The 26,314-nt window shown below is 47.2% G+C and overlaps 1 protein-coding gene across 1 annotated transcript; it reads right to left on the bottom strand.

Moving 5' to 3' along the window:
* loxl4 (lysyl oxidase-like 4) lies at positions 1-26,314 on the bottom strand. Its single transcript, XM_056291694.1, has 12 exons — positions 26,237-26,314; positions 17,843-17,881; positions 17,502-17,715; positions 17,046-17,223; positions 10,440-10,594; positions 9,962-10,129; positions 9,265-9,427; positions 8,931-9,174; positions 6,739-6,854; positions 6,272-6,408; positions 2,159-2,270; positions 1-124 (listed from the first exon to the last, which is right to left on the bottom strand). Exons 3-12 carry the CDS (start codon positions 17,703-17,705, stop codon positions 54-56), a joined length of 1,548 nt encoding a protein of 515 aa, XP_056147669.1. The 5' UTR covers positions 17,706-17,715; positions 17,843-17,881; positions 26,237-26,314; the 3' UTR covers positions 1-53.

Genomic DNA, 26,314 nt, shown 5'->3' with positions numbered 1-26,314 from the left:
CCATCCTGAGTAGTCCACAGACCCCCCCACGGGGAGGCCCTCCACAGGACGGCCTACACAAAGTTATTGGTGATCTGCCGCTGGTGTTCGAACAGATCCTCCGTCTCCGCGCTGTATGCGTCTCCTGCAGGGGGCAAAACCAAGAGAGGTCAGCACAGGTCAGTGTGAGGACGGCTGCAAAGGGGACGCTATCCTGCTTCTTAGAAGACAATGCAGAACAGGATTCAGAGGGTAGCTTGCCTCCACAATGTGACGTACTTTCAAGTAAAACGGGATATTAGGGCAGGACATAACAGAGGGAGGGATGAGATTTGATCCTTCGGAGTTTGATTGGATCATAATCCTGCAGACACGGGGAGAACATGCAAACTCCACACAGGAAGGACCTGGGACAGCCTGGGGTTCGGATCCAGGACCTTCTTGCTGTGAGGCAACAGTGCTAACCACTGGGCCACTGATGGCTGGCCACGTGGTTAGCACTGTTGAGGTAAATGAGCCAACGAGGTAAAAATGTCCATGTTCATTTCACGTTGTCTTAAAAGGGGCACCAGGGAACTGTTTTGCATCAACATTCATTTTGGCTGCACAGTGTGATGGCTATGGGAGGCATCCCAACAGACATCAGGACTGCTTTATGGCACCCACTTTTATAGCAATTTCACTTTCACCTCGTGTGTGAACATTGCTCCTCTTCTTCTGCGACAGTTTTTATTTTATACTATAGCTTATAAATAAATGCATACTAGTTGATGCTATGCTATGAAAAAGTCCCTCAGTCCCTAATGTCTTTGTAGGACTTATTGTTAGTCAAAGAATGTACAAGATCTCTGTTATAGATAACTCCAGTTTGACATGCAATGTGTGGTTTATTTTTTTGGGGGGGAGGGGGAATTTTCCCCCTTTTTCTCCCCAGTTGTATCCAACCAATCACCCCACTCCACCGAGCCATCCCGGTTGCTGCTCCACCCCCCCTGCTGATCCGGGGAGGGCTGCAGACTACCACATGCCTCCTCCAGTACATGTGGATTCGCCAGCCGCTTCTTTTCACCTGACAGTGAGGAGTTTCGCCAGGGGGGTGTAGCACGTGGGAGGATCACGCTACCCCCCCCAAGTCCCCCCCCCCGAACAGACGCCCCGACCAACCAGAGGAGGTGCTAGTGCGGCGACAAGGACACACACCCACATCCGGCTTCCCACCCACAGGCACGGCCAATTGTGTCTGTAGGGACACATGACCAAGCCGGAGGTAACACAGGGATTCGAACCGGCGATCCCCGTGTTGGTAGGCAACGGAATAGACCGCCATGCTACCCGGACACCTCGTGTGTGTTTTTTGTTTGAATTTCAGGGAGTGCATTGTTCTATGGACACTGTAGTGGATGAATATGGTCACACTTTCTATGAAGCTTGCATTTATAACGCCCTATAAGCATCTATAACGCCCTATAAGTGTAGTTATAAGTCATTGTAAGATTCATTATAACCATGTATATGCCCTCACAGCACCTCATAACCACATTTATGATACATCATGTCAATTCAAAACGGATTTATGCATTATAAATACGTCATCATTAGCCTGTTTATCAGTCAAATGTCATAATGCATCATAGCCAACTTGTTTTGCTGAGGTTTTGTAGAGATGCATAATGAGACTTCAGTGCTATTTCACAGTCTTCAGCCATAGCCGTTAGTCATTGTAATACACATTATAGGAACGTATGGGTGTTATAGAGGCAATAGATGCTTATAGGGCGTTATAGGTGCAAGCTTCATAGAAAGTGTTACCGAATATTGTAGTAAAATGAATCTTTAACACAGTTAAAAGTATAGTGAGCACAGTGTCAGTAAAAGAAATAGTCCATGTTGTAATATAAACAAAAAGGGGAGTCTAATCACAAAACCAGACCAAAAGACCAGAGTGCTGTTTTCACTGAGCTTTCAGTGAGTTTTTAAACACACTTGGTAGAGAAACTCTCTCATGGTTAACTACATGCAGGCCTCTGGCTATGATTTAAAAGGTGACTGTGGTTTTTTTAACCCCCCTCCATCACACTTGAAATTTGCCCCCTGGTGCTCAGTCAGACAAGGCAGGGAAACACTGACAGAGAGAGCTGGAAAACCAGACGGAAAATGCGGGTGCGTTTGTTTTACTCACCTGCGTGACATCCGTACATGTACACCCTGTGGCCGTCATACTTGCATCGACACCTCATGACGTTGTTCATGAAGTCAGACTCGGCCATGTCCAGCGAGGGGTTGACTTCCACCTGCAATGTGAAAGCATCACACAGGACCTGTGTTAGCACATGGGGAGTATCCTCTGAGCTTCACTGGCACAATGGAGGATCAGAGCGACCCCCCCCCTTTTTTTTTTCTCCACAATTGTATTCAGCCAATTACCCCGCTCTTCCGAGCCTTCCCGGTCGCTGCTCCACCCCCTCTGCCAATCCGGGGAGGGCTGCAGACTACCACATGCCTCCTCCGACACATGTGGGAGTTGCCAGCCGCTTCTTTTCACCTGACAGTGAGGAGTTTCACCAGGGGGACGTAGCACGTGGGAGGATCACGCTATACCCCCCCCCCCCGTTCTCCCACTCCCCCTGAACAGGCGCCCCAACCGACCAGAGGAGGCGCTAGTGCAGCGACCAGGACACGTACCCACATCCGGCTTCCCACCCACAGACATGGCCAATTGTGTCTGTAGGGACGCCCGACCAAGCCGAAGGTAACGCGGGGATTCGAACCATGAGACTGACACTTTTATTAGAAAACAGGTGGAGTTTATCGCTTCACTGTTCTTTCCTCCATCTAATACCTCTAGCTGGCCGGACTCAGGCAGAAACCTGGAATAAAGCGTGCCGTACACTCCTGTCCATACTACTGATACACAGATCAGTAGTATGTAAACTGTTAGAGGCCCTGCTATGAAAAATCACTCGGGGTTGTTATTGTTTTTATAGTCCGGTCACATCCATAAAAAGCTGGACGACTTTTCCATACAGTATTTCTGCTCGGGAAAAGTAAATATTCTCTCTCTCTCTCTCTCTCTCTCTCTCTCTCTCTCTCTCTCTCTCTCTCTCTCTCTCTCTCATGGGCTTTACATTGGAGGGACATCCAAGTAGGTCTGCAGGTCTGCAGCTGGACGTATGCAGACTCTACAACACGCTGTGGTGAAGACTCTGCTTTTACTAGCGGGGCGCACGCCACAAAACTCCCTGCTGCGTCTTTAAGGGAAGCCCGTCGTAAAGCTTTTTTTTTTTTAATAGCTCACATGGAGACTCGTGTAATGTAACAGAGACGCCCACACAGGACCAGATAACTCGTCGCAGAAGGGTTTGGTGATTTTATATCGCCCGGGAATATCGAGCGCAGAGGTACCGGGGGAAAAGCTCCTACCACGGCCAGTCGCAGAGGAACGTCTCCCCTCGCGCCGGCACCGGCTGATCCGATTAAAGCCGATAGACGGCGTGAGAGTCTGGTTTTGTGTGTCTGAAACGGGCCTTATTCTCAGAGCTACCACATATATTGTAGTAATAGTCTGTTATTTGCCCAGCAGCTCCATAACTGCTGATACAAACATTCTCTTAATCCGGTCTGGTGATAATACTGAGAAGCCATTTACTCTAATAGCCGCTCTGCAAACTGCTACACCCTCTTTAAGTACAAGTTGCAAACGGCTACAGAGGGAAGCAAGGAAAACTAAACACGCGCACAAAAAAAGAACATTTCAGCGAATGCACAGAAAGTGCGCAGAGAAACTGTCTCCTTATTTTTCAGAGCAAATTACAGTGTTGGACTTTAGTGCCCGAGCCTCTTAGCGGAGGGCCGGCGCAGCGGCGAAACGCGTGACTCGGTGAGAAAGTGGCCGCAAAAATAAAAACAGGGCAGGAGAAATTCCTCGGTGGCAAATTAGCCGCTCCTAATGGAAGGGTGGGGGGTGGGGGGCAATAGGTGCTGTTTGACTAAAGGGAAGGCGTATTTAAGTTGGGTAAGTGGTGTGTTTCATTAGCTCTGGGTGGCTCTCTGGATTCCTCCGTGAATCCCAGGACGAGGAACGTGGACCATCATCAGATAGCAAGGCAGCGCCCTGAAAGCCGCTTGTGTTTTCCACCGCAGCCATGGTGACTAACTACATGTTGATCTTTATATCTGCCCTGTCTGCCCTCTTTTTTCTTCTCAGGTCCGTTTGGTTATAAGCTTCTTTGTGTTGTTCTCAACTCATCCATCCATCCATACAGCCATCCATCCTTTATCCAAACCGCTTATCTGGCTCTCAGGGTCACGGGGATGCTGGAGCCTATCCCAGCAGTCATTGGGCGGCAGGCGGGGAGACACCCTGGACAGGCCGCCAGACCGTCACAGGGCCAACACACACACACACACACACACACACACACACACACACACACACACACACACACACACACACACACATCGTTCTCAACTCTCAAATTGTAAACTGGAGCCTGACTTTTGGATCTCCACAAACACATCCATCTCTCTCTGTCTGTCTCTGTCTCTCTCTCTCTCTCTCTCTCTCTCATTCACCCCTCTTCTCATTTTCCCCTTCCATGCCAGTCTTCCTCTATCATTCATTCCTTCTATCCACCCCCACACAGTGCATAGCTGTGGCAAGGTGCCACTTTATAATTATGTCCCGCTCAAATTCATTGAGAAAGGGAGATTTTTTTTACCCCCCCCCCTTTTCTCCCCAATTGTATCCGACCAATCATCCCGCTCTCTGAGCCATCACGGTCGCTGCTCCACCTCCTCTGCTGATCCAGGGAGGGCTGCAGACTACCACGTGCTTCCTCCGATACATGTGGAGTCACCAGCCACTTCTTTTCACCTGACAGTTGAGGAGTTTCGCCAGGGGGATGTAGTGCGTGGGAGGGTCACGCTATTCCCCCGAGTCCGCCCCCGAACAGGTGCCCCCGATCGACCAGAGGGGGCACTAGTGCAGCGACCAGGACACATAACCCACATCCGGCTTCCAACCCGCAGACACGGCCAACTGGGTCTGTAGGGATGCCCGACCAAGCCGGAGGTAACACGGGGATTCGAACCGGCGATCCCCGTGTTAGTAGACAAGGGAATAGGCCGCCGCATTACCCGGACGCCCAGAGAGAGGAAGATTTTGACGACGGCCCAGAGGGACTGAAACTTTAATATGATCAATAACTGTGATGCTGAGCAGTGTGTGGGATCTTCCTCCCTCAGGACTGGCGTGGTACTCTCCAACGCACCTGCATGTGAGACAGTTGGATGTGCTAACACTTTGGAAAAAGTCCGCTCAAAATTCCTCAATACACTCTCTAAAAATGTGCATTTCTGAACGGGTGTGTGTGTGACTGTGGGACGGTGTGACGTGCCCATTACGACCAAATTAAATAAAGCCGTCTGCAATAAAAACAGAAGTCCAATTACCAGCGGGCCAGATGGAGTGGAACCCCTCAGAGGGATTAGGTAGCGTCGGTAATTAACAGACAGTCAGTTATGCTGTAAGCCCTCTGGCATGGCTGCGAGGTAATTGGCAGCACACTAAGATCTGACAACTGCTGCATACTGCGGCATGCTGGGATTAGTAGTCTGAAAGGGACACGGGGGATAACGGGCGACAGAAACCTTGATGTGTTTTACTCTAGTAACCACAATGACACGACTGACTGACCTGGTACAAAGTAATGACAGACGTAGAGAGGGCTGCGGGGGGGGGGGGGGGGGGCAACTGTGCTGCTGAGATTTACGGCGGTCTGGATGCTTTCTGAATGTTCATCATGACGCAATGCAACACAACACAAACCCAACCAGCAGAAAAGGAACCACAACCTAATAGCCTGGAAATGTCTCTCTTGTCATTGACCATTCTCGGTTTTCTTTGTTTTGTTGCCATTAGAATAAAGTCGTTTGTTACTGGCTAATTGGGGAAGTAGCATGTGGGAGGATCACGCTATTCCCCCCAGTCCCCCCCCCCCGAAAAGGCGCCCTGACTGACCAGAGGTGGCGCTAGTGCAACAACCAGGATACATACCCACATCCGACTTCCCACCTGCAAACAGAGTCACTTGTGTCTGTAGGGCTGCCCGACCAAGCTGGAGGTTAACACGGGGATTCGAACCGGCGATCCCCGTGTTGGTAGACAACGGAATAGACCGCAACGCTACCTGCACGCCCTGGTGAATACATCTTCGAGTTGTGCAAATGACTGAAATGTATTTTCAGGAGGGGAGGACCTAGACGCTAGGAGTAAGGCAAAATGACCTCTGACCTGGAAGATGTAGTCTCCTGGCCGCACATCTGTCATATCGACCCACTGACAGTCGATGTCGTGGCGGTAGGTATCCCAGCAGCCCACAGAGATGCCCTGGTCACCCATGTTGTAGCAGGAGAACCGCTTCTGGAGTCCTGAAATGCACGTCGACGTTCATGACTTCATGAAAGCTCGCGTCGTATTCACATTTTTATTACTGTAAACAGTCAACACGTCCTCACACTGCACTATACTGTGCACAGACACTTTAATGGCAAAGGCGCTGAGCAAAATTTGATATTCACCGTTTCATCGTTTAATCAATAAGTGGGTGAAGAGTTAGAAAACGAAATACAATTGAAAATAACGGACAACTATGTGACGCTAATTCCAAAAGGTGACTGATGGTAAACACATGGATGAAAAACTCATTCCTTGTCACGGCCAGAGAGGCATTACATTTTATCAAGGGGTATAAACATTACCCTCGGGGCAGTAGGTGTCCTCCAGACAGAAGCTGGCCTTGTGTCCCTCTGCCACCCTGGTGCCATTTAGAGTCAGTAGGTCGTAATGTGTGAACACCTCGATGCTGTGGTAGTGCCTGGGACAACACAGGGGAGAGTCCAGACTGAGTGTACGTGTGTGTGTGTGTGTGTGTGTGTGTGTGTGTGTGTGTGTGTGTGTGTGTGTGTGTGTGCGCGTGTGTGTGTGTTCACCCTATCGGAACACTAGCTCCCTATGGCTCGTAGCCTAATGAGTTCACTTCACGAGCGTGAGCGTGGGTGTCACAGTAACACCTCTCACAGAAACCTGTTTTAGTGCCTGTTGGGTTTTTGTTGTTTCCAGTCATGCTTACCTCCTCCCAGTGAATGGCGAGCTTTGAAACACACACCCACACCCACACACACACACACACACATACACACATGCATGGCCATGATGTGTTGTTGGAAGAGATTAACTGGGGCGGGCTTAACCGTGGTTTACCCTGTCCTTTGTACAACGCCTGGCCTGTGAAAGCCCGACCGGTTCAGCGGTCATTTCCACAGATCCTTGGTGCAGACAGCTAATGAACCCGGAGAGACAGCGACGGCGTTCTAGGCAACTGCACTTTGACACGTTTCACACAGCCGACAGTGTGGACCACAAACAGCTCCTTCTTGTCTTATGACGACAGACCCCAAAAGTGCTCTCGTCATCCGACGAAGAACGACCTGACCTGAGGGGGAGCATTCCTGAGGAGAAGCGTGAGCTGTGTTAAGAGGAGACCTGAGGGGCGATATAAGGTGTATGTCAAGAGTAACCAGTTAAACTTGCCAAGGAATAGACAATGGACTCTTATGTGCAGGACCTCAAACAGCTCCTTCTTGTCTTAGGACGACAGACCCCAAAAGTGCTCTCGTCATCCGACGAAGAACGACCTGACCTGAGGGGGAGCATTCCTGAGGAGAAGCGTGAGCTGTGTTAAGAGGAGACCTGAGGGGCGATATAAGGTGTATGTCAGAGTAACCAGTTAAACTTGCCAAGGAATAGACAATGGACTCTTATGTGCAGAGCCTGCGCTGAAGGTTACCTGCTGCCAAACCACACGTTCTACACTCAACGCCGCTGAGCTCACACTTCCACGTGTTTTCTTACCTGTCCACAATTTGGCTCAATTAAATTCAATACAGCTTAAATCCACCCAACACGGGGGCAAATTACGCCATTACACGGATGCATGTGTCCGTCGGAATATTCTTAGCATCCCCACACCTCTCCACAAACCACAGAGCCACTCACCTATACCCGGAACACCACAAACCCCAGCTTCCTCCGAAAAGTATTTAAAGTGACCACAACTGCAACCACAAGACCTCTGCAAAGTTCATCTGTCGCCCTGGACCTCCTTGCCGTGGCCCCCAGTAAGGTTCCGCAGCGAGCACAACCCCCATACAGCTAACGGTATACATAACTAGTGCAGGGCTGTCACAAGTGATCGAGTAACTCGATTACGAGAAAACCCTCATTACTATTGACCGCCTTAAAGCTTCGTTTCATCTCCTTACGTAAGTCTACACATGCCTTGGCGTCAGACAATAATTACGGTTGCACATAGATAATCTGAATAAAGGAAACGGAGGAAAGCAAAGACGAACAAAAAAGAAGAGGCAGGAGTAAAAAAAAAAAAAAGGAAATTGTCCAAAGCTTGACGCGTGGGACTGTTTTCAACTAAAAAGCAAAGAAAATGCGGTGGTCAACAAGCATTGTAACGCTGAACTTGCTTATCACAACTGCACAATGTCCATCCACGCTGCAGCACTCAGCAGAAAGCAGCCAGCCTGCAAGTGTATGATTTGATTTGACTGACTCCTTTCTGTACACTCAAGGTCACCTTCCATTGAAACTGTTAATAAAACAGGGACAACACAGGAACATGGACCAGAAATAAAAATATCACACAGAGGGAGACATTATAGTAGTGGGCAATAGGGGGGAGCCAGAGTATAAACTGGAGGCCTGAGTGAATCTTCAGTTACATTACTGCGCTTAAATAAAGTACTTAAAAGTATTTTTTCTCATCTGATTAACTCGATTACTCGTGAGATTAATGGATAAATTACTCGATTGCCAAAATGGTCATTAGAGACGGCTCTAAACCAGTGGCCCCTTTAGCAGTCCAATTCTTATGCTCTACCTGTGACACTGGTGCCATGTCCAGCTCTCTCTGGTGGCTTTGGGTCTGAAGTCGGCTCGGCCCAGGTTCATGATGCGGGAGGAGAAGCGAAGGAGGCGTCGGTGGCCGTACGGCCAGTTCATCCGGGCAGCGGAGGAGGACAAACAGTTCTCCTCATTGGCACAACTGAGCAGGTGCAGGGGCCGGTCTTCCAAGTAGGCCGTCTCCTGGACCAGCTGAGCATCCAGGACCAGGTCAGGGGCAGCTGCAGCAGGTGAGAGTTGAGTTTCATTGAAGCTGGACCAGGTTTTTACTTCAAAATAGGAGGAGACAAATGAAGTATGAAGTGACTTACTCTCTGAACAGGTGACTCCGGCAGCCTTGGTTCCTCCTCCTCGAGGACAGTGGACGTGGTTGTTACGGCGACACTGTTGGATTGACAACTCGGTGCCAACACAGTGGGTTCCACTGAGGATCAGTTCAGCGGCATTTGGGTCACCTGTCCAGTACCAGGTTTCCTAAAGAAGAGAGGAGGTAGGACCATAGGGCACAGAGAACTTGTAAGGCTATTCATCAATTAAGAAAGAAGAGGAAGAACAAGAACAAGAAGAAAAACAAGAAGAAGAACAAGAAGCAGCAGCAGCTTTGTGGAGATTCTTTTCCCAAAACAGTGCTCCAAATGTTTCACAACCAAGGCAAACAAAAACAAGGCAACCACATAGGATTTTCATGTGAGAAGTTAGCGGTCCCTAGTGGTTTTCAAGAAACTCCTCAAAACCCAGTTGTTAATTGCCACCTACTCCTCTATAATCTGATTGTATTTTAAATGTTTTAATTGTTGTTGGTTTTGCTTTTTCCCCCTTTTTTAGGGTAACGTTGAGAAAAAAAACAGTGGTAGTATTTCAGACACTGGTTCAAGCAATTTGTGAAGGAGCACTGTGGAGAAATGTAGTGGAACAATGCCGAAAAGGCCAACTAAATTCGGACGGTGTTCTTCTGTATAAAAAGTAAGTTCATCGTGGACAGTGAAGAGGAGTTAGTTGAGCCGTTACCTGGTGGGCGGTAGCGGCGAAGCCCATGCGCAGTTGCCGGCACACCACCATGGCCTCGTTGATGCCCCAGTTCTCACTGCAGACTGAGCCCCAGCGCTTACGCCCCCCCACCTCCATCAAGACCTCCACCCGGCCCTCCCCGGGCACCCGGCCACCAGCCAGCCTCACCTGCACAACAACCAAATACAGCAGCTGAATGGAACAATCATCTATGTAAAAAAAAAAAACATCTACATGCAAATCTGTCAAATCAAGCCCCTTCTTAAAGGGTGATAGGAGGCATCCTAATCAGATGCCCGAACCACCTCAACTGGCTCCTTTCAGAGTCAAAGAATAGGAGTAGACTTTTTATTACACTGCTTTTTTTTCCCCTTTATTGTGAAGAAATGTGGAAATGCTGTATTTTAAGTATTTGTAGTAGTGACAGTATTACGTTGACAACGTGCTCCTGACTTTGTTGACGCTGTTGTTCTCATACCGTGTTCTCCACGCCGGTCTTGGGCACGTTGCAGTGGACTGCAGCATCTTGGTTGTGTTTGAACGTCCACAGCTGCACGTCCTGGTAGCTACAGTCCAGGATTGAGCGCTCCGTCCCCAAACACCGCACATTGTTCATGTGGATTGGTCCCGTGCCTGAGGAGGGGGGGGGGGGGCAGTGAAATGGGGTGGTGAAAGAGAAGATGGGGAAAAAACCCCCAGATGACACAGCCATTAACTCAATTCACGGTAATGTTTCTATGCCCTGTGTGGGGGCACACAACACACTTACACACAATGGAGTCACGGTGCAATCGCGCTGAATGTACTTTTTCTGCCGTCAGTCACGCAGTGAGTCGCACACACACAAACACACACACACACAGAGTCACAAGCAAACACAAACACACACGAGTGAGCTTCTGGGGAATCGCTGATAAACCTGAAGGTGTTTTTCATGTGAATGAAACACGTCTGCTCAGCCTCTCCATCGTAAGAGGTTGCTATCTGTCCTATCTGTCCTCTTTCAGGACAACAACAACCCCGCCGAGTTAGTCCAACAACTCCTCAGGCGAACAGGACAGACGTGTGGAACCAAACCTCAATGAAACAAGCAATTTAACGGCTCGGTGTTTTAAAGGAGGACAAACCCCAAAAACCCAAAGTGATGAAAATAAAAATTAAGATGGTGTGGCACAAAAAGCTCGGACGAGAGGCCGCATGGAAATAAACACTTGTGCGGTAGAAAGACAAGAGGACGGACGGAGGAGAGAAAAGGATGATTGGTTGAAAATGGCGGGGCACAGATTGTGGAACGAGTGGTTTCTCCAGATTGCAGGCCTGACTCCATCACAGCACACAGCCTCGTATGCAGCCGCGCCGGAGCGGCACAACGGAAACCGCTTCCGCCCCGATCCGTTCACAAAAGGCCACGGGCTGAATCTCAACCCACTGTTTACATTATCGGGAACCAGCATGGCAACCGCAAAAAAGAAACCGTCACATACTGTATTTAGACCTCACTGTTGGGAAATACACACAGGGCTTGTAATGCATCCTCACAAGCTGGTTACCAACACACACACACACACACACACACACACACATGCTACACGCTTGTATACACACACACACACTACATGCTCCTACACACAGTGCTTTACCCCACATGCAGTGTATATACACATTATGCAGCATGTACCTCACAATTAGACTCGCACAGCGAGGCAGAAATACACCAGCGTCTGTCCAGAGAGGAAACAGAAAGAGGGACATCGTCCCTGTAATTTAACTGGGTGACGCTGAACGACCATGAACGTAATGACGACGGGCGCTGGACCGGTGGCCAACAGAGCGGAGTCTGGACTAAAATCAGACATGCTCTTCTTTACGTTCACCCCGACTGACATCGATTCCTGACACTCAAGACAGTCGCTTTCTGATCTCTGACGCCACATGTCAGTAATCTAAGACTCTGCATCATGATGTAAATACGGTGTTTTAAATTTAGAAGCAACAGTCCTATAATTAGCATTAGCTGATGCTGCAGATCAATCGGACGGATCAGGAAATTGACAGGAAGAGCTGGAAAAGGGCTGGCTCCGAGTCACATACTTGTTGAGAATAGCTCAAATAGTTGGTTAGCGGTTGGGAGGGAAACCCTGTCCCGTTCCCTCTCTCTGAAATTAGCCTCCGTTTTAGGCACATTAATGCCGTGTTTCTACTGTTTTTCTTTCCACTGACCGTCTCTTTCTTTGGCTATAATCGGATTCGGGGGCAACTCTCTGTCGTCCAGCGGGTCCCGTTCCAAAGCCAAGCCTCGGTAGTAAAATGGGGCAGGCTTGTGAATGACTCTGCCTGTGTGGCTCTTCGGGGGACGCAAGCCAACTGGCCACACCGGCCTTGTTTCCACAGCCAACCTATGTTAAGGGTTGGTGCACGAGTTATTTTATATTGTGTGTATCTGTGTGTGCATGTGAGTGTACATGTGTGTGCATGTCTATGTGGGTACATGAGTTGTGTGTGTGTGTGTACGGACTGCAGGTTGGCCATAGTGCAAAATGTTTGTCTTCTTAGCTAGAAGGTCTGTCGTAGCGATCATTTAATTCCACTCTGAAAATAAATGAGTGACACAAATATCTCTTCCAGTATTATCATATGCTCATGGAACAGACGCACAAGCCTAGATACTTAGTGTGCGCCGATCAGTACAGTACAATCTCTCTTATATGTAGGTCTGTTCTTCTCCTTCTTATCGCTTTTTTTTTTTGTGACCAAGCCGGAGGTAACACAGGGAATTGAACTGGCGATTCCCGTGTTGGTAGGCAACGGAATAGACAACTACGCTACCTGGATGCCCCCTCCTCCTTATCTCATGTCTTCCAGCTCACATCCCACCAAGGCTGTTTCTCCAATCACTTTGTACAGACTTTGCTACACTAGCTGAGTTTCTCACACATGTGTCTGCTATCAGCTAACAGTTAACAATAGGCCTTTATTAGTTCACATGGAGAAGACACTTTATAAGACCACCTTTGTTCTGTTACACATGAACTTTAAGCATCTATCTAAGCAATGTAGAATAAAGTTAAACATGGTCAAAGATTAAAAGTAAGCAAATATCATATATGATTATATGGCAGACAAATTTCCTTCACAGCGTCTCAGGTTCAATTTCCACAACAGACAAAATTGTGTCAATCAACAGCCATAGCTTATTTCACAGTGTCCTTTAGCAAGGCACCAAACCCCAATGGGCTCTCATTGTACGGATAAAAGCATCGACTAAATTCTTAGATTTGTAAACCGTCATTGTACATCTCATTGTGTGAGTGTGTGCACTTGGAGTGGGTGGGTGGGGAGGGGGGCTCAGTGGACATAGGTGTCAACAGGCAGTGCACAAAGGCAATGCATAGGGTGCATAGAAGCATTTTTTTTAATAATACCTTTAGGTGTGGAGGTGTTCAAGAAAGAGCTGGGTCTTTAGCTTCTTCTTAAAGATGGGACAGGGACTCAGCGGATCGAATGGAGTTTGGTAAGTCATTCCACCACCGGGGAACTATGAGAAGAGCCTAGCTAGTGACTTAGGGCCCTGTTGTGGCGGAGGTGCCAGGTGCCTTTAATTGGCAGAGCATAGTGAGCGGGACTGAGTGCAGACAGGTAGGGTCTAATTTTCCTGATGTTGTACAGGGCAAATTGGCACGACCAAGTAATCCAAGGCCATGTGAACCTTAAAGGTTAGTTGGTCATCAGTCATGACACCCAGGTTTCGGCAGACTTTGTGGGCATGAGTTGGGTTGACCTGAGCTGGATATTGATCTGTTGTTATAAGGACAGACTGGCTGTGATGACAAGGAGCTCTTAGTCTTAGATAGGTAAAGCTGAAGGTGGCGTTCTTTCATCCATGTAGCGATATCAGCAAGGCATGACGATATCCGTGCAGAGACTGTGAGGTCATCCGGTGGGAATGATAGGAAGAACTGGGCATCGTCAGCATAGCAATGGTATGAGAAACCATAGGAGCGGCTGATTGCACCAAGTTGAGGTAGTGTATATTGAGAAGAGGAGGGGACCGAGCACTGACCCTTGAGGTACCCCTGTGCATTTTTCATTTGCTTTGGATTGTCCCACTTTTCCCATTTTACTGTTGATAAGAGGGGATGGAGCCAAGCAGCAACCACCAGGGATGTTGAAGCCAATGCGGAGGTGCTTTAAGTTACAGTTCCAACTGGGCCGCTAGATGGCTGGCACAACTTTCACCTTCAAATACAAGTCAATATGTTTTGTTGGGGTCTCAATCAGTAATTACAAGTGTGGAATACAGTGTGTATGTGTGGGGGGGGGGTATTTTGAAAATTCTTGTTCCATTGAGAATATATTAAGGATTAAAAAAGTGACATGTTGAGGCATGTCTGCCATCACTGACAAGTCTGTCAACTTGTCTGCCACTGAGGTTTCCTCCCTGTTACCCGTATGGCCAATCCTATTGCTCAAATTTGGATTTTCTGGCTACAATGGCTGACAAAATGGCAGGGAGGAATTGATGACATCAAAGGCGCTACATTCATCCTTTTTACACAGTCTATGGACGGAGCCTTAAAAATTTGTCATATCGAATTGCTAATTTATTTGAAAAATTGCAATATGTATCGAATCAGCATAAAAAATGTCATCGTAACATTTAATTGGGAGGTACTTGCCAATTTCTTTCCCAGTGTGTGCAGATGGATGTTTGATCACATGGATGTGTGCGAGTTCATTTGTAGGAAAGCACAGATTAGCAAGCAAGCATTTCAATACACGTGTGCAGGTGCGGACAGAGGACTGAACTGGAGGCCAAAGACACCGACGAGGCAGACTGTCTTTCATGCTCTCTTCATAGCCAGTCAGCCATGGCCTCTATCACACACAGAGGCTTTTGCTCCTTCTGGGGGTTCTGTTACTGAGGGGCCGCACTCCTTTCTATTGCACTTTCCCAGACAGATTATTGTCATGCACATACACAAATCACATCACTTGTGAGGCCGACGCATTGTCCATGAGGTCTATGCAGATATCTGATTGGATCTGAGATATGATAGACTTCATTTCTGGGGTTCTTCTTTATTGCTGTTGTTGTTTTTTTCAAGTAAGGTATGTAAAGACGACAATCATGGATCGTGATGGAATGCGTCGCAGGTGATGTCGACAGTGAAAGTTAAAGCCCGTGTGTAAAAACTGCAAAATATCTGTAGGTTCAGATCTTTGACCAAAAAAACCAAAAAACCCACACAAACTCAAAGCTCCTTTTGCAACTGTACATTTCAAAAATGCTACTGCCTGTCTTTCTATGAAGGGCTTTATTCTGCCGTCAAGAGTCTAATTTTCTAATCTGGGCCTTTTTCAACACCCTATAGGCCTGTGTTTATGTGGCCCATGGAAAATTATATGTGACGGTAAAAAAAGTCTACAAGGAGGCATGTTACAGAAAGGGAGCGGTGAGATTACTTTGAAGTCCACTTACCATGCCATCGCCATCCTTACAAGTTCCGTGTGTGTGTGTGTGGGGGGGGGGGTAAGAGAAAGAAAATGTGCATGTATGTAATGTGTGCGAGAGTAAAAAGAGACAATGAGAGAGCAAGTGAAATGAGAGAGTGAGAGTGTGTATGTGTGTGTGTGCGTGTGTGTGTTTGCATGCTTTAGGCGCCCACTCAGGAAACACAGTATAGCAAACCTGCATTTGCAGAGGGGAGACAGGAGTAATAAGAGGTAAAATCAAGATATAAACCTGCCATTTTTCAAACCAGACTACAGCTGCACAGCCACAACACACAACGTTACAGTTGGGAGGATGGATTCATTACACACACACACACACACACACACACACACACGGTCTTTCTCACGACTGCACACATACACATACAAAGACATGGACGGCACAGACACACATGCACATTATCCAGATACACATACACTTACACCTTCACACACACGCACACACACACACACGTATGTACACCTACACAGGGACAGCCCTGTGGGTGGACTGAAGAAACACGACCTTATTTTAGAAGCTAAATTAGAGGCTTTTTATCCCCTCCCCGGCAATTACGACACCTCTGCTGCAGACTGCTGGACTGGCACCCAGGGGAGACCCTGAACCCTGACCGAAGGTGCCGACCGACTTCAGACGTCGAGGAGCGCGAAGTGGGTTTGAAAGCTGCAGTAACCCAGAGCCCCTTCACAAAGAACCTTTCGAGATAGACCAGAACTCGGTTCTGCTCAGCCCGTCAGAGAGCAAGGTAGCAAAAGATGACATCATCAGCTGCGAAACCAAATCTAACGGGGTTAAAAGGTAAACCGGGGTCCACCGCAGCCTGGACCAAAATACCCTCTGTGTGATCGACCGCATGGTTAAACCAGCAAACCGTCGGCTTACATTTCATCTTGATCAGCATGATTAAAGACTACACCCCAGGTCCAGGGCATGGGGAGGCTGTTCTCATGTCTCCTGCGGGTGGGGACACTACATCTGGAGACCGGCGAAGAATGTCTGCTCATTGGAAAGTGAGGGAATCGAACACTCATCACTTGTAGGGGAAGGCTAAAGAGCTGGCTGGGAGCTGCTAACACCGTGCAGTGGCTTCGGCGATGACACTCTGTTAACGTGTGTGTCTGTGTGTGTGCGTGTGCGCAACAGCGAGCTGTTTGGACAGCTGGTGGGTTCGGCGTACAACTCATCTATCACAGCTGGAGAACACATACTTTGCTAAGCCCTCAAAGTAATGAGTTGGCGGTCAACACATTCAGATATTCTCAGGATAAGACCACAAGACCACACCCTCACATGTACATCAGTACACACACACACACACACACATGCTCTGATCATTCAGTAGCAGGGAGGTGGAGAGTCTTAGAGAAGCAAGGGACTGGAAAAGTTCCCCTGACTTACCTTGGAATGTCATGAGACACTGAACAAGCTCAAACGGCAGATATCGCAGAATCAAGATAGGCCTGATTCAGATTCAGATTCAGATTCGGCTCCAGAGATGCACGGCCTCGGAAGACCGAAACACTGTGCTGTTGAGTAGGAATAGAGCCCGGGGAGTCAGGCTTGTCTCACCTTGTCCCATGACGGCTCCAACCAGGGCCTCCTTGGCGGTCCCGAAGCCCAGCTCCCTGCACACCACGCTAGCTGCCGTTCTGTCCCAGAGGTGGTCCACGATGGTGCCCCACTTCCCTTCACGGAGCACCTCCACGCGACCCTCGCCAAGCCTGGGGCCTGCCTTCAGACGCACTGGCTGCTCGTGAAAGCATACAAAAACAATTTTGCGTGAGTCTGAGTGTCAGTGTGTGTGTGTGATTTCATTTCTCTACACTTGTGAAGACCAAACGTCTTCATGAGGAAATTACCCACTTCTCAAACAGTGGGAAGCGGGGCTTCCAAAGTGGCCCTCAAATATGATACCAAAGAAAAGGGTTGACAGAATATATTTACTCTTACATCGAATCGCAATTATTGTGCAAAACAAGAACACATTCATGCATGCCTTCATAGGTCTACATATCGTCATCTCACCACAACTGGATAAGGTGCCTGGGGTCTTCCGGAGGAAATGCGAGAAAACTGTGGCCCTGGTACACACTTGGCCACCGCGTGTCTGCCATTCTTACAGGGGGTCGGGATGCGGGGGGTCGACAGCTGACCATGGCACTCTGACAGGCTGTTTTCTGTGCCCAGGCAGTGCACCTTCTCTACCCAAAAGCCCTTCTTCTTCGCCATGATGCTCAGTCTGACAGGAAGGGGAAATGAGCCGGTCATGATTTGGCCTGTTTGCCCAAAGTCATCAGATTCATGAAATGGCTCAGTGAAGGAAAGTGAGGGGAGCAAAAAGTGAATAAATGTCATATTTCTCTTACTTTGTTGAAACATCTGCAACCTTAGAGTCCCAAATTTTCCTTAAAAAAAAAAGAAAAGAAAGAAGGGCAGAGAGAGTTGTTAGACCAACCTGTCCTGTGAGGTGAACTTAGGTAACACATAGGTAATACATGTCAGCAGTGAGACAGTATTTACAGTGAGATCCAGAATCTGCTGTTTGCAGCACCGACTCACAAGCTGGAATGCACACAAACATACACACCCATGCACAAACACAGACTCAGATACACACCCATACACAGAAACATACCGATACACAGACACAGACACACACCCATACACAGACATGGACACAGATACACACCCATACACAGAAACATACCCATACACAGACACAGACACACACCCATACACAGAAACATACCCATACACAGACACAGACAGACTCAGACACACACCCATAAACAGACACACACACGGACATGGACACAGACAGGGACACAGACAAAGAAACAACACAGACACAGACATTAACACGGATACAGACACACACCAATACACAGACAGACCCAGACACACAACACACCCATACACAGACACGGACACAGACACACTCTGACACACACCCATACACAGACACAAACAGACAAAGACACAGACACACATCCATACACAGACACAGACACAGAAACGGACACAGACACACACCCATACACAGACACACACCCATACAGACACAGACACAGAAACAGACACACACACATACACAGACACAGACACCGTGTTTATCTCAGTGATGGTGTTCTGTAGCTGACCTTAACAAAGCCCTCTGTTGAACACTGGCTGTATGGACATAAAACCCATGACACATGTCCCCAGTGTATCGCCACATTATAAGACTGCAGTGAGCGCCACGTGTGGTTTTGTGGCAAGTTTATAATGCTTGGCATACGAGTGACTATGAGGAATATAATGGAATAGTTTAAGAAATAATGCATTGTTCCTGGTAGCCCAGACCCAAACCATCGGCAGTCCCTCAGTCTTTAATGTGGAGTTTATTTCCATCTGGAATGCGTAGGCTGCTTACACTCGGTTTAAAGTGAGCGGTCAGTGTATTGTACATGACAGTCTCACAGAGTGACGATGCCTCCCGCTGCCCAAATAAAATGCGTGTTTACCAGGACCTAGCTGTTTTCTTTTTAAAACCCCCACAGTCTTTCATCATCTGTAATCGTTGCACAGGGTACAATTTTGTGAACATGATTTGTGAGTGCCAGCTTCCATGAAAACACAGCCTATCAAAGAAAGAAAGGAATGAATATCATTCTGCAAATGCTACGGAAAAAATAAGGGATTACTACCACACACTGTCTGCTGCTGGCTCGCAAAACATCTTTTATGGAATCTTGAAATATGTCTTTCCTACCTTTTCCTGTTGCCACTGCATCTACACGCCTGCAAATTACCCTCCTAACAGATAAAGGGGAGGGGGGGGGCTCTTCTCTAACTAATCTGCAAATAAAACAGCCTTGTGTTCATAATCAGGGATCAGGAACACTTAGTCATTTCATTTCATGTACTTTCATGGAATGAAACGACATGTCGTTTCCTCGGCCCAATGCAGTGCAACACAATGACAAAACAGATACCCAAAAAACTACAAGAACTTCGAAAACACACATACTAACACATATATCTAAACTAACACATATATCTAAACTAACACATATATCCAAACTAACAAAAACAATAAACAAAAACTCGGTGCAGGTCCAGGAGAACGAACGCTAGCCTACATGAGCTAGCGGTTAGCTTAGCCTGCCCCGCTCCCGCGTCCTGTCAGACCGTGTTCGGTGCTTCGTCCTCCGGCGCAGCTCCAGGCAGGGGCCGTGGTCCTTGGGCCCACCGGATGCGGCAGACCAGGCTCCCACAGCTCTCCCAGCCAGACCTCCCCGGACTCCACACGGCAACATAAAAAAAAACACCCCAGTCAACGCCAGGTGAGGCCGCCGCCAGACCGCCCTCGGTGCCGGTCTGTATGGGCTAGCAGTTAGCTTCGCCTCCCCTGCTTCCGCGTCCCGTCAGACCGCCCTCGGTGCGTCCTCCTCGGCCGCAGCTCCAGGCAGGGCCGTGGTCCCTGGGCCCACCGGATCAAACCAAGACAAAATTTAGACGCAGACGTGGACAAAGACACTGCATGGACGGTACTGGGTGACGGCGCCGCGAACGTGAACTCGCGTCGCCATCTTCCCACACCGGTACTGATACGCCGACAGGAAGTAGGCGCATGTTCGCGCATGCGTAAAACAAATCGGGTTTCCGTGTCGGATCGGGTAATGACAGGCGAATTCGTGCCGCCATCTCCCCACACCGGAAGCGGGTGGAGGAGGAGGCTGTTGTGCGCATGAACGATCTGGTGGTAAAATGAAGTACGGATGCACTTGATCACCTGCAGGCGTACTTTAGTGTATGCCTATGTAAACCAGTGTTTCTCAACCGGGGGTCCGCGGACCCCTAGTGGTCCGTGGTGTAATTGCAAGGGGTCCGTGAAAATAAAATATCTTTAAAAAAAAAGATCCTATGACATTTATAGAAATAGGATTATTTTACTCAAATGTGACTGAGACCTTTATCTACCTAAACTATAGAGGGTAACAGGGCTTTTTTTCTCTAATTACATCTGTTTCACGAGTGTAATTTATTGTATTTTAATAAGAGATCTCGCTCCCGTTTGCATTGCTAAAAGTTACTGCATAAAAATTCTGTTGTTACATATATCTGAAAGTTACTGAATACATATTCTGTTTTGTTACATATATCTGAAAGTTACTGAATACATATTCTGTTTTGTTACATATATCTGAAAGTTACTGAATACATATTCTGTTTTGTTAACTATATCTAAGTTACAACTGAAAGCTCTTATTTTTGCCCTGAAGAGTGAATAAATGCTATAATGCAATTTAAAATGCAGTTTCTACTGTTTCTATCAAATTGCAACCCCCCTCCCCCAAGATCAGGTGGAGGGGTCCTCAGGGTAGATCAAAAATACGCAGGGGGTCCAGGACCCCAAAAAGGTTGAGAACCACTGATGTAAACTAGTAATAAGACACGTTAGCCCCTAGCTCACGGGTCTAACCCTTTAGCCGAGCGGTTAGTGATGTCGCCTTGTGGTGCAGTACACCCCGTATCGAATCCCGCACCGGGCAAGAAAATAACCGGTTAGGCCTATATTCCTGATGTTGAGCAGAAGACAAAGCAACTATAGAAATAACAATGAATAAGATGGTTAAGATCCCACGTTGCCATTGCCTTCTGTGACATACTAGAGACGTGTCCGTAACTCCAGGATGTACGAGTTAAAAAACAAATTCAGGAGAGATGTTTTGAAATGTCCTCATCCTGCAAAGCCACACGCGAGCTAAAAACAGACATCGTCACATTCAGCAACGGACACGTACGGCGTTGTTGGGAAATCAGGGTTTGACCAAGCACACACATGCAAACAAACACTCCAAACTCTGGCACTCAGCTGCCCTGCATGGCCGAGAAACCCCAGAACCAAAGAGAGATTTATGGAAGGTGTGGGTTGGCTGGGTGGGGGAGGGCAACGGGGGAGGAAAGCCTTACGCTCTCTTGGTGTTCCCGCACAGACCATGGCCAAGATGCCCTTAAAGGGCTCAAAGAGCACACACACTTACAAATGTTTCTGCAAAATTGCATGTTTACACACAAGCACACACACACACACACACACCACAAGTCAATCACAGTGATGCTGATCAAATGCATTTAAAGAGGTAATACGACTCAATTGAAAAAATTATTGCGGCCAAGAAACAGTCAATTAATTCTACAATCACGAACCAGTGTTTCCAAAAACTACAACTAAGAGAAATTACAACTTGCCGTGTAGATATAAAAACACAGGCTGTTAATTGTTTAGATTTCCAATGAAGAACTGGCCATTATGTAGATGCTCGAGTGGAGTCGTTGGTTTTATACGATAAAATAACATAATTTGCCTCTCGAGGCTGTGAGTCATCAGCAGGCCAAGGGAACTCACAGCTTCGGCCTCAAACGCCTGACTCTGTACTTGAAAAACATTTCTGTTTGCAGGTCAGAAATACTGAGACGGGGCAGGAAATAAGGCGAAATGTCCTTATGTGGGCGAGTTTGAAGACAATACCAAGCAGGAAATAAAACAGCCATGCTGAAGTGCAAATGGCGAGGAACGGCGGCACAGTGTAGTTAATATAGTGGCTATGCCTCTTCATTATTGTAAGGTTTTTTTTCCCTTTTATTCTGTCACGTTTTTATTTTAATGGCTGATTTGGTAGCCTGCATGACAAATGGTGTGACTGGTTATGCGAATGGATATTTTTTCTCTGCATTTTTAATGCTTCTGTTTAGCACGTCCTTCAGTAAATTTGGGATAAAAGAAAAACTTTTATTTCTTTTGCACGCAAGTTTTGCCTCATTTCCACAATCATTTCTTAAGTGCAGGTGCTGCTTGTTCAGACGGGAGCTGCAGAAGCCGCGGTAAAGTCAGGAGAGGACTGAACACTTGACTCTTGAGTCACGGTCGTAAAAGATCTCGACTGAGTCTGACATGTGGCTCCGTAGTAGCATTGTCATCAAGGGCAGACACAGAGTATGCACACACACACACACACACACGCGTGCACACACACACACACACACACACACACAAATTTCCCATAAGGCAACCATGTCTGTGACTTGATTGTAACCTCACCACAGACGAGTCAGCTAAGTCTTGTCTTGCCTCAGAAACCCGTTGGGATTAAGGTTGAGATCCAATATGGAGGACTGCTCCTCACACGACACCAGACGCCACCTGGCCTTCGGTACGACTGACTTCCTGTGCTGTTTGATCACGGTGTGTTTGCAACCATGGCAAGCTAACCCCTAAATTTCACTAGTAATAAAAAAAAAAAGAAAAAGAAAAAGAAAGTGTGTCTGGGTTGTGAGGGGCCTGTGTAGCTGTCATCCGCCTGCTTTACAGAGAAAGGGCGTTATTCCCTTTGAGCCAGGCCATGAACGTCCAGTTAGCAGGCGCTCCGTCTGCCTGTTAGCTAGCACTGCAGCAGGGTGCTAGCATGTGTTAGCATTGAAGCTGCTGAATACCACCGGGTAGCCATCGTTTAAAATGCATCAAGCTAATAATGCTTCTTATCGTCTTACATGTAGCGTCAAGAGCCTCGTGAAAATGCTCTTTAATAAGAAATACAAAGTTGTCCAAAAAGTGAAAAAAATTCAAAAATCAAAGCTTAAAACCGAATTGCGGAACAGGCCGAAGATAAAACATGAGCCAGCCTCAGATTTTAAAAAAAAGAGAATTGGCCCACTTTGGTCAACAGAGGACAAAGTACTACAAGTTGTCCTCATATAAAAGACTCAGCTGCTACAAATCAACATATTCCAGCTCGGCAGAAATCTGCGCTGCACACTCGCTACCAAGCCACAGGGAGAGCCACCGGCATGCTTATAGAGATTAAAAAGATGGGCAATTAAATTACAGAGAAGATCACTGAGGAAGATCCCACGGTCCTGAGACACTAAACCAGACCTGGGTCGCACAACATGTCACCCTAGAGACGGAGAAATGATACTCCCATCTTAAGGGAACTTTCGGCGAAAACATAATTAAAAAAAAAACAACAAAAAAACATAAAATGGTGGTAACCATGGTGGCCATAGAGAAAGACAGACGGCTGCTGACACAGTGACCCTCTGCAGGCTGCAGCTGTAATTGGGACATATTTTACTCTAGCGAGCAAAAGCCTTGACAGTCACACTGATGCTCGCTCTCTCTCTCTCTCTCTCTCTCTCTCTCTCTCTCTCTCTCTCTCTCTCTCTCTCTCTCTCTCTCTCTCTCTGATGCTCTCCAAATACCTCTCTCACACAGCTAAAATTGGGGGGGGTGTTTTTTTTTCCCCCTCTCAGCAGAAACCCTTGAGAGCCTCAGTCCTGCCCAACCTGTAATTACAGCATCTTCAGAGTCCCATCCAAGAGACACAAGCAGACGGGGGACATGGCACGGTCTGGGCTTTCTAAGAATGGACCAGAGAAACTCAGAGCATGTACTGTAAGTCTGGACACTGGCTAAATTTTACCAGGCCATGTAAAACAAGCGTCCAATCATTTCTGGCAGATACTGAAGGCCCAGCTGTTACGTGAATATTTCAGGTTGCCTCAGACCTGATTGAAGGATCGTTGATTTTTTTTTGGGGGGGGGGGTTCTCTTGTGATACCGTGCCATTGTGTAAGCAATGTCCATCCATCCATCCATCCATTATCCAAACCGCTTATCTTGCTCTCAGGGTCGCGGGGATGCTGGAGCCTATCCCAGCAGTCAGTGGCCGGCAGGCGGGGAGACCCCCTGGACAGGCCGCCAGTCCACGTGTAGCAAAGTGTTCGAGAAACCCAATGTTAACTGGGATGCGCCTCATCTGATGTACTTACAGTTTTTTTAAGTTTGCATAAACTTGCCTACGCTTGTTTTAAGGTCATATTTATAATATTCGACTCACTGTATGACGAGAGCCTCGTGAGCTGAACACGAAAGCTCCGTTCATCCCAAGGGACACGGCACAGGTGATATATGATATACGAGTTATTATGAAGAACACAAAGACACGCTGTAAAACTATACCCAACTCCTAACCTCTGGAGTTGTTAAAAACACACCAATTTGGACACAAACCAGTCGTCCCACATCGAACCGGTTTGCCACCACACAACAACAGCGAAACACCAAGATGAGACCAGGCCCAGAACGCCGGGACCAAACTGAATAAAATCACAACCACTTCCATACCAGAGCCTTGTAATTTACACAGCAGGAATCAACATAATGACCAGTACATCTGGCACATGGAATGTCTGTTTGTGCAAGCTCCTCACAGCACATTTAGAAGCTGCCATGTTGGACATCTTAGCCATTTGTTGTGGCTTTGGTGAACGACTTGAAAAGGCCCGTCAAGTGCTATTCCCTTCACTTAATTTCCCTTGAACTCGAACAATGGTTTCACAAACAACATCCCAGACGAGACAGTGAGCAGCCTCCTCTGCGGCCCTCACCCCAGGTCCTTCAAGCTAAGAGCGACCTTGTCCTCCTCTCGCCGTCATAGCGCTCGTCTTGGCGGGCGACCAAATCTCTTGTGTCTTGGCTCTCAACATCTAGCGAGTCCGTCTGAGCCGGTCCCTTGTGCCTTTTCACGGTGCATAAGAGACATTTTGTCAATAGTTATGATGCTTAACACTGTCTTCCTCCGACAGCAGCTTCGCCCCACTTCATAGTTCTGATGTGCTGCCATTCAGATAAGCACACACAGGGTGACGGGACCGGGATTTCACTCCTACCTACAACGACCATAGGCGGTCAAAATGACCTCCGGTTTTTAAACTCTATATTCTGTCAAGATAAATACCCAATTGAGATATTAATGCATTGCATATTTTAGTATGTCTGTTTAGGAAATGACTGACACCAAAATTCACATTTTAATAGCTATAATACTATTTTTAAACAATTTAAACGTCAGAGAGACACGGTCGAACTTGAATAGCAAAATTGAAAAAGTGAAAATATTACCTGAAAAGCAAAACGGAAAACACACATTGCTAATCTAACAACCGTAACAAGGCCTGTAAAACCTGAAATGTAAAAAAAAAATGAACTGAAAATAAATATTGAAACAGTCCCAAACGACCAGAACTTGAAAACTACTAGGACGACTGTTTTTAAACTCTATATTCTGTCAAGAGAAACACCCAGTTTAGATATTCATGCATTGCATATGTATGTCTGTTAAGAGACAACTGACACCAAAATTAACATTATAATAACTTTAATACTATTTTTCAAACAATTTAAAATGGCTGCTGTCCAATGCCTGTACTGCAATGCCTTGATGCGTCTGTAACGGCTCATGGTGCATCTGTAACGGCGTCTGTACCCAGACATGTTGGCAATAACCAAAAATCAAGTTTAGACCGTTTCTCTGCACTGGAGGACGCTAGTGTGTTTCTAGGACAGAGCTACAAAATGACGTGACCAACACACGTCATAAATAGTGACATGACGCGCAAATTACGAGCCGTCTTTTTGACTGCTCATGGTAGTTTTAGGTAGATCTTATCATCACTTTTTTGTGCAACTGATCTAAAACTCCTTTTAATGCAAATGCAATTTTAGGAGCATTCAGGGAGCGACGGGTCTGTATCTTTTTTTTTCCCCCATAAAGTTATTAAACCTTGAAAATCCAAAAACCGTCAAAATGACGGTCTTGGTCGTTCTAGTTTAAAGGTACTACAGAAATACTTTCAGTGAGTGAGTCATACCTTGATATGAACAATTTGGGAAGTCTATAAATGTGTTAGAAAAGTCTATAAAGGAAATGAATTACCCCCAAACAGAAGCCGTCTTTCAGCAGAAAGTGGCTCTGGCATCTCCAGTGCAGAGCAGATGTTGTGGTCTGTCACAG

Source organism: Lampris incognitus, chromosome 13 (genome assembly GCF_029633865.1).
Source record: "Lampris incognitus isolate fLamInc1 chromosome 13, fLamInc1.hap2, whole genome shotgun sequence".
NCBI lineage: Eukaryota > Metazoa > Chordata > Actinopteri > Lampriformes > Lampridae > Lampris > Lampris incognitus.
This window is presented reverse-complemented; position numbering and strand designations above follow the sequence as displayed.